The sequence below is a fragment of the Rhineura floridana genome, chromosome 21 (genome assembly GCF_030035675.1).
Source record: "Rhineura floridana isolate rRhiFlo1 chromosome 21, rRhiFlo1.hap2, whole genome shotgun sequence".
In the NCBI taxonomy this organism is placed as follows: Eukaryota; Metazoa; Chordata; class Lepidosauria; order Squamata; family Rhineuridae; genus Rhineura; species Rhineura floridana.
This window is the reverse complement of record NC_084500.1, coordinates 17,628,467-17,647,319: the sequence shown is the minus strand read 5'-3', so window position 1 is coordinate 17,647,319 and position 18,853 is coordinate 17,628,467. Positions and strand designations below refer to the sequence as shown.

The 18,853-nt window shown below is 47.4% G+C and overlaps 1 protein-coding gene across 1 annotated transcript in view; it reads left to right on the top strand.

Moving 5' to 3' along the window:
• Positions 1-686: 686 nt before the first annotated feature.
• Positions 687-18,853, top strand: part of TRPV1 (transient receptor potential cation channel subfamily V member 1) — a 28,297-nt gene continuing 10,130 nt past the window's right edge. Inside the window, exons 1-11 of the mRNA XM_061605534.1 lie at positions 687-744; positions 6,134-6,468; positions 7,033-7,199; positions 8,974-9,126; positions 9,921-10,061; positions 10,853-11,151; positions 12,768-12,944; positions 13,974-14,138; positions 15,642-15,737; positions 16,169-16,239; positions 17,601-17,766. Coding sequence (XP_061461518.1) covers positions 6,179-6,468; positions 7,033-7,199; positions 8,974-9,126; positions 9,921-10,061; positions 10,853-11,151; positions 12,768-12,944; positions 13,974-14,138; positions 15,642-15,737; positions 16,169-16,239; positions 17,601-17,766 — 1,725 coding nt within the window. The 5' untranslated portion in view covers positions 687-744; positions 6,134-6,178. The remainder of the gene's footprint in view (positions 745-6,133; positions 6,469-7,032; positions 7,200-8,973; positions 9,127-9,920; positions 10,062-10,852; positions 11,152-12,767; positions 12,945-13,973; positions 14,139-15,641; positions 15,738-16,168; positions 16,240-17,600; positions 17,767-18,853) is intronic.

Below are 18,853 nucleotides of genomic sequence, written 5' to 3'. Positions count from 1 at the left end.
GCCCAGATTGGCGGGACCTAGGTTCAAATCCCTGCCTGGAATCACTGCCTGGTGACCTTGAGCCAGTCACCATCGCTTAGCTTAACCTACCCGGCAGGGTGGCTGTCGTAAGGATAAAAATGGTTCAGACCAGCTATGAAGCTGGCTGGGTAACTTTGGGCCAATCTCTCTCTGCTTTACCTACCTCACAGGGTTGTTGTGAGGATAAGAGGCGAGGAACTGTGGGATGCCTCCCTGAGCTGCTTGAAGGATGGGATATTACGCTCAGAGAAGACAGCCACTTGGGCCCCAGACAGAGAGCTGATAGCCATGATGTAAATGCAATATTTTTCCTCTTAGAGAGGAAATGTGAAGTGCCTGCCACTAAACTGAAAGGAGGGGGGCGAGGAATAAGATCCCAAGCCTGGCGAATATTTTGTTTGTTTGTTTGCAAAAAGGTTTGGTGGACTCCCGGGAATAGCAATCATTTCTGTTTCCAGGCCCAATTTCTCCATTACTGTATAACTCAAGTCCGGGTTGCGCTTGACATCACTGCCTGCCTATCAAAATTGCTACCAAATGGACCAATCTACCAGCAAATTAAAGAAGAAAGAGAGTGAAACCACCTGATTCCCATCACCCCACCCCTTCCAGCCAACGCCTAAAAAGAGATGATTTGAGTTGAGACACTCGTGCAGATGCAAAAGCTTTCCTGATCCTGAGTCCAGAATCCGGTAGCAGAAGACGGACCCTTTCAAAAGAGCTGTAAGTTCTGTGTTTTGCCTTCATAGGAAACTGTCTTATATCGAATCGAACCATGGGTCCACCTAGCTCAGGAATGCCTGCACTGACTGGCAGCAGCTCTCTAGGATCTCAGGCAGGGAGCCTTATCCCATCCCTGCCTGCAGATGCCAGGAATTGAACTTGGGACCAGCTGCAAAGCAGATGCTCTACCACTGAGCTATGCAGCTCTTCCCCTAAAAGTAAAGCAAGACTCCAGTCCTCATGGTTCTGAATTAAGGTTGATTTAAATAAGAACACAGGTAGCTGACTTATACCAAGTCAGACCGTTGGTCCACCTAGATCAGAACTGTATGCAGCAAATGGCAGGACTCTGCAGAGTTTTAGACTAGGGGGGCATTCCCAGACCTGCCTGGAAACACCGAGGATTGAACCTACAACCTTCTGCATGTGTGTGCTTGTACCACTGAGCTCTGTCCATTTGCTTGCTGTGCATGTATGGCTCCTGAAAGTCGGTTTGCATTTGACTTTTGGCTTCCACCAGTGGTTAGCATAAGCTGCACCAGTCAAATGCAATGAGCCGTTACTATCCTTAACTCCTCACCCGTCCACTCACACCCCCTGCAAAATGGCACCAATTATCCTGGCCCCTACCTTGCAGGGCTGTTGTAAGGCTTACCTGGAAAACATACAGGAAGCACTCTGAAAGTTTTAAATGCCAGATTAGAAGGAATTTTTAAAAAATGTATACGTAATGACTGATGAAAAAGCAGATTTTTAAAAAGTATTTAACATAATTTTCCTGCATTCTTTCTCAAGAGGTAAAAGTTTGAAAGTTTAATAATTAAAAAAAAAATGAAAGGGGAAAAGGAAGGGATGAGCATTATTTATTCATCCAATCAGGCTGAAGGCAAACAATAGTTTATAAAGAGATTTTAAAGATTTTACTGGGCTTTTAACATTATTATTATTTATGTATTACATTTATATCCCACTTTTCCTGCAAGGAGCTCAAGGTGGCGCATATGGTCCTCCTCCCTCTGCATTTTATCCTCACAACAACCCTGTGAGGTAGGCAGAGCTTGGAAAAGTTACTTTTTTGAACTACAACTCCCATCAGCCCCAGCCAGCATGGCACTGGCTGGGGCTGATGGGAGTTGTAGTTCAAAAAAGTAACTTTTCCAAGCTCTGGAGGTAGGTTAGGCTGAGAGGTTGTGACTGGCCTAAGATCACCCAGCAAGCTTCATGGCTGAGTGGGGATTTGAACCTGGGTCTCTCAGGGCCTAGTCCAGCACTGTGACTACTACACCATGTTGGCTTGTCGTCCCAATATACACAGGAATTATTATTACTATTATTATTTCTTAACGACCTTCACCATGAGGCCCCAGGGCAGGTTGCAACAATATAAAAATAATATGAATATCAGTTAAAACAATTTACAATCAGAAGAATAGGATGGGCCCTAAATTCTCTCTCTTGGATGTCAATGGCCAGGGTAAAGAGTTGTGTCTATTGAAGGCCAGTGAGGTTCTGTGCTAGCTTTTCCTATAAAAAGCGTTCTTTTCTGCTAGATCTTTTCCTCCCCCTCCCATAAAAGTTCATATACGATAAAGTCTAAGGCTATAATCCTAAAGGAGTTTTCCTCAGTGAGCTGCATTGAACAGAATGGGCTCATGGGACTGTTCACAAGCCTAAATTGTGATGTGTCCAGATCTAACCTAGACAAGTCACTCTCTTGAAGTCTACCAAGCTGTATATTGGGGACGGTAATAAGACTGGCCTACCTTGCAGAGTTGTTGTAGGGCTTACTAAGAACACACAGGAAGCGCACGCTTGGAATGCCATGCACGGTTCTGGCTGCCTCATGTCCAAAAGGATATGGCAGAGCTGGAAAAGGTTCACAAAAGCGCAGGAAGATCAAGGGGCTGCAGTGACTTTTTGAAGAAAAGGTTCAACATTTGAGGCTTCTCAGTTCAGAGAAAAGGAAAGTTAAGAGGAGACCTGACAGAGATGTCTAAGATTATGCATGGGGTGGAGAAAGTGGAGAAGGAAATGGATTTTGCTCTTTCTCTCATTAATATTAGAACTTAGGACCATCCAATGAAGCTGAATGTCGGAAGCTTCAGGACGGGAAAAGATTCCTCAGCGCCCAGTTAAAACTGTGGAATTTGCTCCCACAAGATGCAGTGAGGGCCACCAACGTGGATGGCTTTCGAAGGGAATATACAAGTTCATGGAGGATATATTCTCCATGGCTACTAGCTACAGTGCCTCTGTTTTGTCTCCACTGCCGGAGGCCTCTGAATGCCGGTTGCCGGGAATCCTAGGTAGGGAGAGTGTTGCTCAGGTCCTGCTTGTGGGCTTCCCACGGGGGCATCTGGCTGGCCACTGTGAGGATGCTCGACTAGATGGGCCCCTTTTGGCCTCATCCAGCCAGGGTCTTCTGATGTTGTTAGACACAGGGTTGCCTGCCGCTACATTCTACCCACTGAAATGAATGGGCCTAAGCGAGTCATGTCCAATAGGGCTACTCTGAGTAGGACTAATACTAAATCAACTCAAAGTCTCCTGATAACAAACCACAGTTCCATTCTGTTCTGCGCTGGTCATGCCGCATCTGGAAGGGCCATTGGCAAAACTGGAGGGGGACCAGGGCTGCGAGAAATCCTCTGTGGAATGGTTGAAACAGTTGGGTATGTTTGGGGCTGGCAAAGAGAGAGATTAAAGGGAGACAGGATTACTGTCTTTAAATAGCTGAAGAGCTGAGGTATAAAATGGAGCAGCCTGTTGCTCCTGAGGACAGGACTAGAACCAATGGGGGAAATGAGCAGAGAAGCAGATTTCAGCTAAACAATCGAGGAATCTCCCAACCACAGTCTCTCTCTCTCCTTTCCTGGAGGTTTTTAAGCCAAGCCTTGGTGACCATCTGTCAGGGGTGTTGTCATTGCATCTTTCCTTGCAGATCCCGCATTGACCAGGGGATGGAGCCAGGTGACCTCCTGGGTTCCCTTCCAACTCCTAAATTCTGTGATTCCACAAACATTTGGAAATATATTGTTATTATATAAACTGCCAAGCATGGTTGTTTTGTTATGCAATTGTGTCAGGGGACAGTTTTTAAAAAGCTGTTATAGAGAAGCTTTGCATCCTGCGTTTGGGGCTGCAGAAGAAGAGATTAAGGGAAGACAGGCTCGCTTCTCAAACCGTTTTTGTTTTTGTTTTCCTACTAGTCAAACAAGGTTTGCAAAAAAAATTGGGATAAGTCCACAAAACACGACCAGTGGATCTCTTTCAAACTGCCTTCCACACTGGACCAGACGGTGGGAGAGAAATGGGGCCGGATTTAAACTTGTTGTGGCCCTAAGCTATAACATGAGTGAGGACCTTCCCTCTTCAACAAACAATAAAATTTTTAAATGCAAAATGCAATTCAACGGAATTTGATAGTCACGTAATATAGGTATTAAAAATGCAAGTTATATGCGTGCACATTCTTTATTTAGGAGTTTGTCAAACACATAACACAACTAATTGCCGGTGGTGATATCTATTTTGGGGGGCGGTTATTTATTTATTATACAAGTTTTCATAGACAAACAAAAGAGAATGGAAAAGAATCCTTTGAATAAGCAAGCAAAACAGACTTTCACTCCCTAAAACAAAGGGAAATGGATGTATCGTTTCCAAAGTCAGAAGACAGAGATAAAAACAATTAAGGGAGTTCAGATGAAAAGACACAGTTCTAAAAAAAGAATCAAAGCAGCAGGCAGCAAATACTTGTCAGCATGAAACCTCTTGCCTTTTAAGATGCAATGGATTCAATTAAAGCAATTTAAGGAGCCAGCAATAAAACTGTAAGGAAATTCTGGGCCAAAACAAAATACAAGAAACTGGTTTCAAATATTCCTTGTGAATGCGGATTTTGCCGAGTCAGTACAGAGAAGTAAATAGATGTAAAAGGAAAAGAAAACTACATTCTATCCCATTCTATTTTGGTACTGGAAACCAAGAAAGGCACAAGAAGTCAGTCTGGGGTTGGGGTGGGGTGTGGGGGCTAAGATTGCCAAAGATACCCCCTCAGATCCACAATCTCACTTTGCCCAGAGCACCCAAAAAGATCAGAGGGAGTGTTGAGAAATGGTTAGTAAATTATAGAAGTTATCTTCCAGGATAAAGTCCTCTCACGCTCCAGGGGGTGCCCTCGGGTTCAGGTCCCAATCCCAGGACATACACACCTCTCAGCAAAACACCAACAAGGGCAGGGTTGCCAGCGCAGCGCGGCCCAACCAAGCCAAGGTCACGCACAGAGAACCAGCCTAGGTCCAAACCGTGATCCAGAGGCAAGGTTAGGAAAGAACCCAAGGTCAACATCGCAGGGAGTTCAGGCAAGGGTGCCGTGTAACCAGGAAGGCTACCAGACCCAGAAATAAAAATAGTGCTTCCAGCAACCAGGAGGCTCAAAAGGGAGACTTTGTTGTTTACTACACAGCACCCTATCCCCAGCTGGTGGTGGTGTTTCAGGGATTGCTTACTCGTCAGGTGACCCCTTACTGACAAGGAGACTCATGAACTGCATGATGACTTCTGGCCTGTAGAGGCATGCTAGGTTGTTACTCTCCGCCCCAAACGTTTTGACGTTGGCGTTCTCAAGGACGGCTCTGACAGTTCCTCAAGGGGATACTCAACACTGGTTCCCAGAGACCCTGCCTGCTCCTCAAGTTTCTTGACCTGTGGGGTGTCCTGTTCAGTAGTGTAGTGCCAAATGCTGAAGTGCAAGATCCCTTCATGATAGTCACACCACATCCCGTTACAGCCACGTCCCCTTTTCCACTCCATCTCCCTTTTTCTCCCTGTTGTCTCGCGAGTCCACACTTCATCACAACAGATGTCCCTAGGAGACAATCAGCTGTGTGTTAGCTACTGAGAGGAGTCTTCTCAGTGGCTGACCCACCTTCTTTCACTCTGACTGGCTCCAATCAGCACAAAAGGACAAAGACTCATGTTGATTGGCTCATACACAGGAACCTGGCTGAGACCCTGCTCCCCAAAAAGTAACGGGTCTACAACCCCACATAAGCCCAAATGACTACACCCCTGGTCCTGTTCATTCTCTGAGGACTTCATGTCTGACACTAGGTCAGGGCTAAGCATGACCGGTGTCTTGCCTAGAACCCTCTCAAATTCAGGAGTTGACATTATTCGTTCTTTTCCTGGGCTCCACGTGTTTTGTATTACAACTTCCATCAGCCCTAGCCAGCACAGTCAACGGTCAAGGATTTTGAGGGGTTGTTGCAATCCAGCAATATCTGGAGGTCACCAGGTCCAGGAAGGATGCTTTAATTTGTCACGGGACCTCAAAGGCGGTCTTGCTAGGTCAGGTGGCCTCAAAGATATAGTTCCTTTTTTTAAGCTTCCAGGGAGAATCCCAGCATTTGCCACAGCCTCGTTATCCAACATGTCGGGGATCTTGGGCAAGATGAGGAAGCTTGGGAGCACAGATCTGGAGGATTCTGACACGATGGACGATCACCTGGAGGGAGAGGAGTCTGCCGGGGGGACGCCCAACAGCACCAGGTCGACCAAGCACGGCCTCTTTGCAAGGCGGGCGCGGTTCGGGATCGGAGACGGCGACAAGGACATGGCGCCCATGGACTCCTTCTACCAGATGGACCACAGGGTCTCCAACCCCATCATCAAGTTCAGCCTCAGCCTGGAGCAAGGGAGGTGCAGCAACCACTGGCCTAAGTGAGTGGGTCCCACGTGGGTAGAACGCTTGAGTTACGATCGGGGTCCAGGATACTCTGCCCTTAACCAGACACACAAACAGTGTCGACTCAAGACTAGGGACAGGGGGAGAAATTCCGCGGAGTTCACATTTAGAGACGAACCTACATAATCCGCACTTTCGGAAACAATGCGTGAAGTTAAACGCAGACCCCGCTCTCCCCAAGCCACAACCCTTATCAGCCTAGTTCTGCACTCTCCTTTTGCTTTCCCTGGCTGGGAAGGTGTCCTTGAACACCCTGAATGGGAGATACAGAGAAGGGGCATGTGTGAGAACACTCTGTGGAAACTAGCCTAGTGTACAACAGGAACTTTGTCATTAATTGCTCTACTCGCTTTTTGCTTCCGGCTCCACCCACCGGTGGCCCTCGGCAGGTTGCCTGGAAGGGAATGTGGCCCTCCAGCTGAAAAACTTCCCCCACCCCTGGCTCAAGTGGGATGGGTGGAGCAGGGGACGAGGTACTCATAGCCTGAGCCTTCGATCGCCAGATTCCAGTAACCAACAACCCTCCTTCCTTGTGGCAGGCTTCTGTCCACGACCTCTATCGGGCTGCGCGCTGAGAAACCTTTCAAGATCTATGACCGGAGGAGGCTCTTTGACGCGGTGGCCAAGGGCGATCCGAGCGAGTTGGACGACCTTCTCATCTACCTTCTAGAGACTCTGAAAACCCTGACCGACGAGGAGTTCAAAGGTAAGTGGGGATCATGCCCCCGTCGCTTATTGGGAGTTGGGACACAAAGAGTCTCATCCATCTCGGCAAGCAAGCAAGTTCTAGCCAAACCACTAGAGGAGGAGGGATCAGAGCAGGGTCACTGAGGGGGGTGGCCCGGGCAGAGTTCTGAGGGCCAGACGGAGAGGCCTGGAGGGCGACATATAGCCCACAGGCCTGAGGTTCCTCACCCGATTAAGCGGTCTGGTTGGCAAGTATTTTTTTTAAGCAAAAATATTAAGAGCCAGTGTGGTGTAGTGCTTAGAGGGTCAACGTGGGAGACCAGGGTTCAAATCCCCATTCGGCCATGAAGCTCACTGGGTGACCTTGGGCCAGTCATTGTCTCTCAGCCTAATTTACCTCACAGGGTTGTTGTGAGAATAACATTGGGAGAGGGAGAACCATGTTTGTATGCCACCTTTAGCTCCTTGGAGTAAAAGTGGGATATATATATATTTAAAGCATGCCCTGAGCTAATTGGCATGGGCAGAGGCACTGGCCCTCTCCCTCAAGACCTGAGACAACGTCAAAGGGCAGTTTGACCCCTTACTCACCCACCACAGACAGCAATAGATCATGGCAGAGTTCTCTCTTTATTATGCAATGTAAAGAAACAAGCCTTTGCTGTGTGATGCTGGCTCCAGGATTTTTTGGGGGGGCGGGGAGGAAGCAGTGGTGTGTGTGTGTGTTGGGCATGGTATCCTCAGTTCCCCCATATCTTAATCCTAGAACTGGCAGGAGATGCAAAGCGCTAATTCTCTCAGGCTGCCTTTGATCATCTTGGGTACCTTTGCAGAGTGGAAACAGTAGCACTGTTAGAGCAAGTGCACCCTCTGCCGGTCATGGGGGCCCTAGCACCTGCCCAATCTTGCCACCCACTGGTGCTGGGACTGTTGTTGAGTATTTCCTTTTTTGTACCTTGATGGCTCACTCCCATTTTGCCGGGGTCTTTGGTTCCTACATGGGAACAATCAGCTCCAAGGCCTAACAGGTCTCCACCGCTGTTCCCACAAGGAACACTGGGAGGAAAGAATTAAGCAGCCTTTCGCTTTGTTTTGAGATGTGTGGAACAAAGGAGCTGAGCTGAGCTGCTCCATGAGGAATAGGGATCTGCAAGGCTATGTTGGGCCAGCTCTTCCTGGTGCTTGGAACGATCTAACTAGGTTTAATGAAGCTCACCAAATTAGTTAAAAAAAAAAATCTCTGAACTATACCTGAAAGAAGTTCCCATAATTGCCGGGTTAACTGAATGTGAGTTGAGTTTGTTTTGGGGTAGAATTTGAACAATTTCTCATTTGTCTTCAAGTTCATTCTTTTATATGCGTTTTTTAAAAACTCTTTAGACTCTTAGGGCCTGCAAGCATAAAGATCAAAACAGGTTGGAAAAATCATTTAAACAGTTCACATCCCGCTGTGTGTGTTTTGATGTTTTCTTAGTCTTCTGAAGTACATTGGATACAGCAGCACAGCAGCTTTTAACAGTTTGAATGCTGACATATATTTTTTTGCTGAGGCTCATCTGGATGAACTTAATTGAACTGTAAACTGAAAGTGGACAGAACTAGTTCGTTTTATAAAAGGGCTGAGCTGGAATTAGTTCCTTTTGGGACATGTTGAACTTGAACTAGAACGAGTTCCTTTTCAAAATTAATCTTCCAAGTTCTGGGTCTTCCCCGGCCACCAGCTCCAAAACCTCTGGAATTAAGGGGTGTCTTTGCGCCGTTCTCCTCTGTTAATAGTTTGTGTTTTTCCCCAGAGCCGGATACTGGGAAGACATGCTTGTTGAAAGCCATGCTCAACCTCCACAATGGCCGCAATGACACCATCCCGCTCTTGCTGGAGATTGCAGAGAAGACGGACAACCTGAAGGAGTTTCTTAATGCAGAGTACACAGACAGCTACTACAAGGGTAAAGGGGGGCAATGCGCATGGACAGTGGGATGTGTCATGGTGGAAGTTCCACATTAATGGTGCAAGAGGATAGGAACAGACCTTCCGTTAGGTCAAGGGTAGGGTGCCTCAGGTCCAGGGGTCTACACCCAGCCATCCAGGCGTCTATGTGGCCCTCAAGACTCTCTCTCCAGCAATGGCGGCTGGTGGCTCCATTCCAGTGAGGCATGGAATCCGCTCTGGGTTTTAGTCCAAGCTGTCCAAGGTGTTGAAACCAAAATAGGTTCAGTACCTTGGGCAGTTCCCTGAAAGTTCAGACTACCTGAAGCGGCTTCCACTGCCCCACTGACATGTGTGCATATAAATGTGTATATTATGGGAAATGCCAGTGTGGTGTAGTGGTTAGAGTGTTGGACTAGGACCTGGGAGGCCAGGCTTTAAATCCCCTCTCGACCAGAAAGTTTGCCGGGTAACCTTGGGCCAGCCACTGTCTCTCAGCCTAACCTACCTCACAAGGTTGTTGTGAGGATGAATTGAGAGAGAGGAGAACCGTGTACCCCGCCTTGAGCTCCTTGGAGGAAAAGTGGGAGATAAATGTAATAATAGATAAGATTAATTAATTATATTAGGAATGCTTTGCAAAAAAAGTGCATATTAGGATGTGTGTATTAGGACAAATTCACATACAACGCTGGTGAATGATCATGAGAACTTGTAAAAAAATAATTACAAACCCAAGTAGAAATGTGAAGCACTGGAATTAAAGTCTGAAAAACAGGAACCTCCCAAGACACCATTCCGTCTCCTCCTTAGGTCAAACTGCACTCCACATTGCCATCGAGAGACGAAACATTTACCTGGTAAACCTCCTGGTGAAGAATGGTGCCGACGTTCACGCAAGAGCCCACGGGGAGTTCTTCCAAAAAATCAGCGGGAGGCCTGGGTTTTATTTCGGTAGGTGATCTCTGCAAAGCCCCAGTTGCCAGCCGTGAAATTAATCGTATCTTTGAGACAGGCAAAATAAAAAACAAATGCTTACTATATTTTGATGCTTGCTATATTTTAGTTGTACGTATATAGGGGGTGCTACATTTTTGAAGGATAAATTGGAGTGGGTTCAGAGGAAGGGAATAATGATGGTCAGGAGTATAGCAAGGAAAGGTTGAAGGATCTGGGCACATCTAGGATCGAGAAGAGAAGACAGAACCGTTCTCTTCAAATCCTTGCTGTCACATAGAAGAGGGACAAGACTTGCTCTCTGCTCCCCTAGACAGTAGATAGTTCTAATGGGATTACGGATGTCAAAGAATTCCAACAGAAACAGGAGTGGAAATTGTTTATTTGTCCCATGGCCAGAATAAAAATCAATCCAGCGAATACCAATCGATATTCGCTGTTGTTTTCACTCCGTAAAAGATATGTAACTGATGATATTCCCACCCCCACATTTGTTTCCTTGGCATTGAAATGAACGGTGTGGAAATTACTTCAGATGTTTAACTTAGATCTAAATTCTGTCCATAATTATGTAAATTATGCAAAATAGCGTGGAGCGAAAGATGAGTATTTGGCAGAAACCGAATTGCAGTGGAAGAGGAACAGCACTGATTGTGCAAAATACAGGTTTGAATGGAAATCGCTGCCTTCTTACGTCCCTAAATGGCATCAAGTTGTAGGAGGGTAGATTTTGGATGAATGAAAATTCACGGGGGGAGGTGCAGTGGTCTGTTCTTTTGTTCTATTAGGTGAGCTTCCTCTCTCTCTGGCTGCCTGCACCAACCAGCTCAACATTGTGAAATATCTCCTGAAGAATCCATACCACCCAGCTGACATTGCCGCCCAGGACTCCATGGGCAACACCGTCCTCCACGCCTTGGTGGAGATCACCGACAACACAGAAGACAACACCAAGTTTGTCACCAAGATGTACAATGAAATCCTCATCCTGGGAGCCAAGATCAACCCCACCCTCAAGTTGGAAGAGATCACCAACCGCAGAGGGCTGACACCTCTGACCCTTGCGGCCAAGACTGGGAAGATACAGGTAGATAGGGCCTGTTCATGGGAGAGATTAAAGTGAATGTACAAATTAATTTGATATCACTGATTGGCAATCCGTATAGAGAGCTAGAGTGATTTTGTGGCTGAATTGGGCATGCCATGACATCTGTGGCTCAAAGCTCATGACAAATTCACTCTGTGGTCTTAAGCCTGCCACTGTTTTTTCAAACTTGGCTTCAGCAACTGCAAAATAGAGCTAATAACACTGCCCTGCCTTGCAGGGTTGTTGTAAAGCAGAGACCCCCCAAATTCTGCTGGCTGAAACACAGGAATTCCTACTAAAAACGAGAGGCACATCTCATTCTTGCACTCAACATCTTTTTAAAAACTACATAAAACCAACACCATCCCAACAACAACACCATGATTGTGCCCATCCCTGAGTGAAGTCACTGTTCAGTTTCAAAGGAGCCATGTGAAGAACAGTGACTCATGCAGGGGCGCAGTCTCACCCAAGAGTGTAGCATTTTGTGGCTCCTCTGAGTCAAGAGCAACTAAATGATCTGATCATGGAGAGTAAATGGCAGAATGAGTCACCTCTGGTGGAGGCTGCCTGAAAGGAGGACTGTTGGAATAGTAAAATCTAGAGAGACAACAGGAAGCCTCATGTCTGGATCGGCACTTTGGACTTGAAGAAAGTCTTTAATTCTATAAAATTATCTATTCCTTGTAGCTCACTAACATGTCTATGCCTCTCTCCACCTAGTTCTGGAATGATGATTTTCAAAGTAGGAACACACATAGCTGCTTTATGCCGAATCAGACCATTGAACCCTCTTGCATTGTCTATACAAGGGATGGCCAACATGGTGCCCTCCAAATGTTGTGCACTGCAACTCGCACAAGCCCCAACCAGCCCAATCAGTGATCAAGAATGCTGGGAGCTGTAGTCCACAGCACCTGAAATGCATCCCATGGGCTACCTCTGACCTAATACTAGGGATGGAAAGATCTGTGAATTTCACTTTCTTATTTTTCTTATCTTAAATTTGGTTCTCCACATTCCTGTAGCAATTTGGGGATTTTCTCGTTTTGATATCCTCATGAAAGTTCTTCAGCATTTTAGTGCGAATTTCTCCTAATAAATACATTTTGCATGCAGTGTTGACTATTGTACACATTTTTTGCAAGCAATTTATCCCAACAGAATGCATTTTTGTATGTAATTTTCACCAGTGTATTCATTCTGTGCACACTTTCCCCTAAAATATGCATTCTTTTTTTAAACAAAATTGCTCGGTTGGAGTTTTGCATAGCAAAATTAAGCTAAGTGAGAATTTGATACATTCAGCTTGAAATGCGAACTGAATCATATTTCTCACCCATCCCTAACCTACACGGACTGGCAGTGGCTATCGAGGGTCTGAGGGAGGGAGCTCTTCCCCCCAGTTGTACCTGGAGGTGCCATTGGGGATTGAACCAGGGATCTTCGGCTCCCCAAAGCAGTTCCTCTGCCACTGAGCTAAGGCCCTCCACGTACTAACATAGGAAGATTCTTTACACCATTTGTCAACCCAGCTACCACTGGGAGAACGGGATGCTGACTAGATGGGTCTTTGGCCTAATCCAGCAAGGCGCTTCTTACGCTCTCATGATTAGGTCTTTGCGTACATCCTCAGACGGGAGATGAAGGAGCCAGAGTGTCGCCACCTGTCCCGGAAGTTCACGGAATGGGCGTACGGACCTGTCCACTCGTCGCTCTATGACCTTTCCAGCATTGACACCTGTGAGAAAAACTCAGTCCTGGAGATCATTGCGTACAGTAGCGAGACGCCGGTGGGTTTGAGGCTTCCCCCCCCAATTTCCTGGCCTTCTGGTCTCCCAATTTAGAGGCTTTCTTGATGCCCCTTGGTGAAGTCACGGCTAGGGATGAGCGAGTCTGTCATTTTTGGTTTCTCACCGTTTTTAATTTTTCCAACCTTAAGTTCAGTTCTCCACATTTTCACATTGGTTTCCAATTTAAAAAAAAATCCTAATGAAAATTCATCAGCGCTGTAGTACCAATTTCTCCTAATATACACGTTTTGTTGCATTTTTAACCTAATATACACATTTTTGCAAACCAGTGTCTCCTAGTATAATTAATTTGTGTATGTTATTTTCACAAATATATGCATCTACATGCACAGTTTCCCTTCGTATATGCATTTTGGAGCACACTCTTTGGCCGCAGAACTGCAGTGCAAAATTCAAAGAAGAGCAAATTTCAAAGGAGAGTTTGTTTCGGTTTGTGTATTGTTTTGGAAAGTGCAAATTAGGTGGGTTCACCTTTAAATGCAAAGAGAATCTCCTTCGTCTCTGGTCATGGCTGATTTTTGAATTGGAGGCTTGGTAACTCAGATCTCAACTTTTGACCTAAGACAACTGTGCCGGTGCTAGAACTATGCACTTTTGCTGTTGCTGGGTGCGCAGTGCATGACTTTTGCTTACACACAGGTGCGAGCTCTTGCGCTCAGGTCCTGCTTGTGGGCTCCCCATTGGGGTATCCAGCTGGCCCCTGTGAGGACAGGATGCTGGACTAGATGGGCCCCCTTTGGCCTGATCCAGTTTTTACTTCGGAACCTTGACCTTCCATTGCTTTAATTCTCACCCTGCTCTTGACCTCCTTCTAGTGGAGGCTGGTCCATGAGGGCGAATGGGGCACTGCCCTCAGCCAGGCCCACCTGCCTGCATTTTTATTTAGAATCAGCCAGAGGATGGCTCTGCCTCCCATTGGCTCTGCCTCCGCCTACTGTTGGTCTCTCTGCCTTCCGCCCCACCACTCCCAATAAGCACCGGCTGCCACTGTTTTCTTTCTCCTTCCAGAACCGTCATGAAATGCTCCTGGTGGAACCTCTCAACCAGCTCCTGCAGGACAAGTGGGACCGCTTCGTCAAGCACCTCTTCTACTTCAACTTCATCGTTTACACCACCCACATCCTCATCTTCACTCTGGCGGCCTATTACAGACCAACACAAAAGAGCAGGACGGTTGTTGGACTTTTGTACCCTTGGGTTGCTGCCTCTTTCTCACCACCTGCCACCCCATTATGGGAGGACTCCTGTGCCCATAACTCCTGGTGTTCAATTCACCTGCTGAATTTCTGCCTGATATGTAGCTGTGAAATGCACAGGAGTCCTGCCAGGGGGCAAGGTGGGGGGATAAGAAAAAGAGGGAATGTCCCTTTAAAAGTGGGACCTGTAGAAATATTGCCATGCAGAATGCTCCTGTTCAGGGTGCCAGCCAGCCACTCCCCTTTTCCAGGTACTCTATTCCATTCCCTCCATTTCCCCCTGCCACAGCAGCCACTCAGCATTCCATGCCTATTCAGCATGCTGAGTAGTCAGAGGGCTACTTTTCAGGCTCTCCTCTACCCTCCTCTTTTAGGGTTTTTCCTATCTTTTGTACCCTTCGAGTTCATAGAATCCTAGAATAGTAGAGTTGGAAGGGGCCTATAAGGCCATCAAGTCCAACCCCTGTCCTCCTGATGCAAGCCTGTCTTGTGCGGGTTTGCAAGTCCCTTGGAGGCAGAGACCTTACTTTGAGGTTCCTCTCTGAGCCAGCCTGGTGCCCTCCGGATGTTTTGCACCATGACTCGCACCAGCCCCCAGGACAAAACATCCGGAGGGCACCATACATATTTATGTCCTATGCATATTTAAAGTGCCCTAAAATAATACATTTTAATATAATAATTCAATAGTGTAATCCTATGCAAAGGTACATGGAGATTAATCCCTTTGTGTTCAGTGGGACTTTATGTCCGAGGTTAAGTAGGCATAGGAATTATTGGTAATTTGTTTTAAACTGTTTTTAATAATGTATTTTATATTGTTGTGACTTGCCCTGGGATTTACTGGTGAAGGGTGGATGATAAATTTCATAATAAGAATAACTGGGGGAAAATAGGAACCTATAGTTATTATAACACAGGAGTGGCTAACCTCTGGCCCACTGGCCCGGTCAATTCACACACCCACCAAGCAAAACTTTCTGTATACCTCTAAGACCCCACCAATTTTGACAGAAGCTGCATAAAAATAAAAAGTAGGCCTAGCCCTGTGATAGGGGGAGACGTTATTAAATCTCTCTGCCCAGCCTGACCGGCACCCTGTTGGGGACGCCAATCCCCTCCTCCTTGGTCATCAGACCAGTCATTTGATGAGCAGGGAGTGGGGATGGAAACTCCCGCTCTTGAGCTGATCTGCATGGAACGGATGAGCTGAGGAAGGGGAGGTTGTGTAGCGTGTGGGCCCTGTTCATCTTTGTGTCATGTGTGCGCACCTGTCCATCTGGTATGTGTGTGTAAAAGTGCATGCACAAAAATGTGGAGTGGCCAAAGCCACTGCTGGCACGCCACCCCTGGAGGGTGGGCCAAGGGTGAATGTGGCCTGCAGGCAAAAGAGCCCACCCACAGTTAGCCGCCGGTTGTAACAGCTCAAAGCCGGACTCTAGGTTTTGGCTCGCTTACATTGTGCCCTTGTTGCTCACAGCCTCCCTTTGCCTTTCATCACATGACCAGCGAGTATTTGCGAGTCACCGGGGAGATGCTGAGTGTCCTGGGGGGCGCCTATTTCTTCTTCAGAGGGGTAAGAGCTTGATCACAGTTTCTCCTGATTTCAGGGTGGGGGGAAGAGGCTTAGGGAGCGCTGCGATCCTGCTTCGAACTCATTCTTGACTGCACACATATCTGTAAGTGCAGCAGCATAATGCAATGACTCAAGGGCCACCAGCCTGGATGGCTTTAATAGACACATTGGTGGAGGATAAGCCTATCCATGGCTCCTAGCCACGATGGCTATGGTCTCCCCTCCACTGTTAGAGGCAGTGGATGCCTCTGAATACCAGTTGCCGGAAACCGCAGGAGGGGAGTGCTGTTGCAGTCAGAGGCTCATGTGTGCCAAAACACCCCCCCGTGGGCACCATCTTGGCAACCCCTGCACTACAGCACACTGCCTGGCTCTCAGTGAATCAAGCCCCTTTTGACGCCAGCCTTCCCTTTGCCTCTTGGCTTTTCCAGATCAAGTATTTCAAGCAACGACGGCCATCGCTGAAGGCAATCTTTATGGACAGCTACAGTGAACTCCTTTTGTAAGCTTCTCCCATGCAGGTGGAGGTATTACAGTGAGCGCCAGCATGATGTCATGGTCAGAGTGTCAGGCTCGTGAGACCAGGGTTCAAATGCCCACTCAGCCAGGAAGCTCACTGGGTGACCTTGGGCATGTCACCGGCAGTGACCCTAACCTGCCTCACAGGGTTGTCGTGAGGATTAAAATGGGGTGTGTGGACAGAACTGTACATGCCACCATTAACTCCTTGGAGGAAAGGTGGGATAGAAAATGTAATAAATAAATAAAAGTAAAAGCTCTTCTCTCAGCCCAAAGCTGTGACGGTGACGAGCGTTTTGTATATGCATAATTCTCTATCTCTGTGCATGTTGTGCATGTCTGGTAAGTGCGGAGTGCATCTAGGAATGCAGGAAGCTGTTTTATGCGGAGGCAGACCCTTGGTCCATTTGGCTCAGTATTGCCCGCACTGACCAGCAGCAGCTCTCCGGAATGTCAGGCAGCGAGTCTCTCCCGGCCTCACCCGGAGATGCCATTGCAGCTTGAACCTGCAACTTTCTGAGTGCAAAGCAGCTGCTTTGCCACGGAGCTGCGGCCCATCCCCTAAACGCGCAAGATCGTGGTGTTGGACACAGTCACTGCTGGCATTCGGCCCACAGGTTAGCCACCCCTGGCTTTACACTCTCCCCATTCCGTTGCAGCCTTTTCATCGCCCTGCGCTGTGTCCGAGGGCCCTTCTGACGTTTCCGGTTGGAAGCTGTAGCAGAGGGAGCATCCTGAAGCTGATGTGCCTTCATGCTTGTAGCACAACTAGTGTATCCCATCCTGAGCCTCAAGTCTCAGCCATGTTGGCATTTGAGAGAGGCAGAGTATGTGTGCGCGCATATCCCGATTGTCATTACTAGGGATGGAAAGATCTGTCCGTTCTGGTCCTTTCAGTTTGCCATTTTTCCTGTCTCAGCTCTCCACATTTCTGCAGCAAATTCTGATTATTTTTAAACCCTCGTGAAAATTCTCCAGCATTTAATGCAAATTTCTCCTAATGAACACATTTTTGTAGGTAGTCTTCACTAACGTGCACATTTTTGCAAGCAATTTCCCGTCATATCATTAATTTTTGTTCTATTATTTTCACTCATATATTCATTTTTACCCACATTCCTCTGACACATGCATTTTTGTAAACATTGTTTGGCTGGCGAACTGCATTGCACAATCCGAATAAGTGCGAATTTCGAAGGATGGGTGAGTTTCGGTTTTCATATTGTTTTGGAAAGTGCGGATTTGATCGGTTGGGCTTGCCATGCAAACTGAATCGAATTTCTCGCCCACGCCTAGTCATTACCTGTCTGTTTGTACACACCTCTCCTTCTCTTGCCCGCTCAGCTTCATCCACTCCGTCCTGCTCCTGGGTGCAGCGGTCCTGTATTTCTGCAGACAAGAGTTCTACATCGTCTTCATGGTCTTCGCCTTGGCGCTGGGCTGGACCAACCTGCTGTACTACACCCGAGGCTTCCAGCAGATGGGGATCTACTCAGTCATGCTGGAAAAGGTCAGCGCGGGCCAAACGGGCAGCGCAGCGGGAATGCGACAGTGGGTAGATAGCTGGAGGAGGCCGTGGATCAGTAGGCAGAACATCTACCTTGCATGCAGAAGGTCCCCGGTTCAATCCCCAGCATCTCCTGGCTGGGACTGTCCCCTGCCCAAAATCCTGGGGAGATACTGCTGGTCAGAGTAGGTATAACCAAATCTGTACAAGGAAGCTTCCTAACCTGTCTGCCTAAGAAGCTTCCCTCATAGTGCTCGTCGTGCAATCAATTAATCTAGCGCAGTGTCAATCATTTCTTATGGACTCACCTTGCCCCTTGTTCTTAGTTGCTTTACAGCATTCACACCCCATCCTTTAGCCAAAATGAGTCCCAGAGCAGCTTACAACAATCAGCTCTAAGACGGTCCCTTGCCCTCAGGCTCTGAATATAAAAAGACGTGACAAGCAAGGAAAAAGGAGGCAGAGGGAGGAGGGATAAGCAAAGCGCAAACACAAGTTCTTAAAAGTTGCAGCTCTTAAAAGTTACAGCTGATGTCAGTGGTGGTTCTGGCTGTCCAGTCCTCCCCAGAAGCACTGTTTCCCCTGGAGATCAGGTTTTAATAGCAGAGCTGACAAGAATGTCAAGACCAGACATGGTCTTGACGTGGGGTTACCCTTGAAGACGGTCCGGAAACTGCAGCTGGTACAGAATGCGGCGGCATGCTTAATACAGCAGAGCCGTCGCCGGGACAATGTCACCCCAGTGTTGATGGAGCTACACTGGTTGCCAGTTGTATACCGGGCCCAATTCAAGGTGTTGGTACTAACCTTTAAAACCCTATATGGTTTCGGCCCAGCTTATCTGAAGGAATGCCTCCAGTATCATCAAATGTGCCACCAAACAAGATCAGCCTCACAAGACCTTCTCTCGGTCCCACCGGTAAAAGCAGCTAGGCTGGTGCGGACCAGAGAGAGGGCTTTTTCGATCGTGGCCCCCACCCTCTGGAACTTGCTTCCTTTGGACCTTCGACATGCCTCCTCCCTGATGGCTTTTCGCCGAGCCTTAAAGACCTGGCTATTCAGGCAGGCCTATGGGATCTCTGGGGTGGGT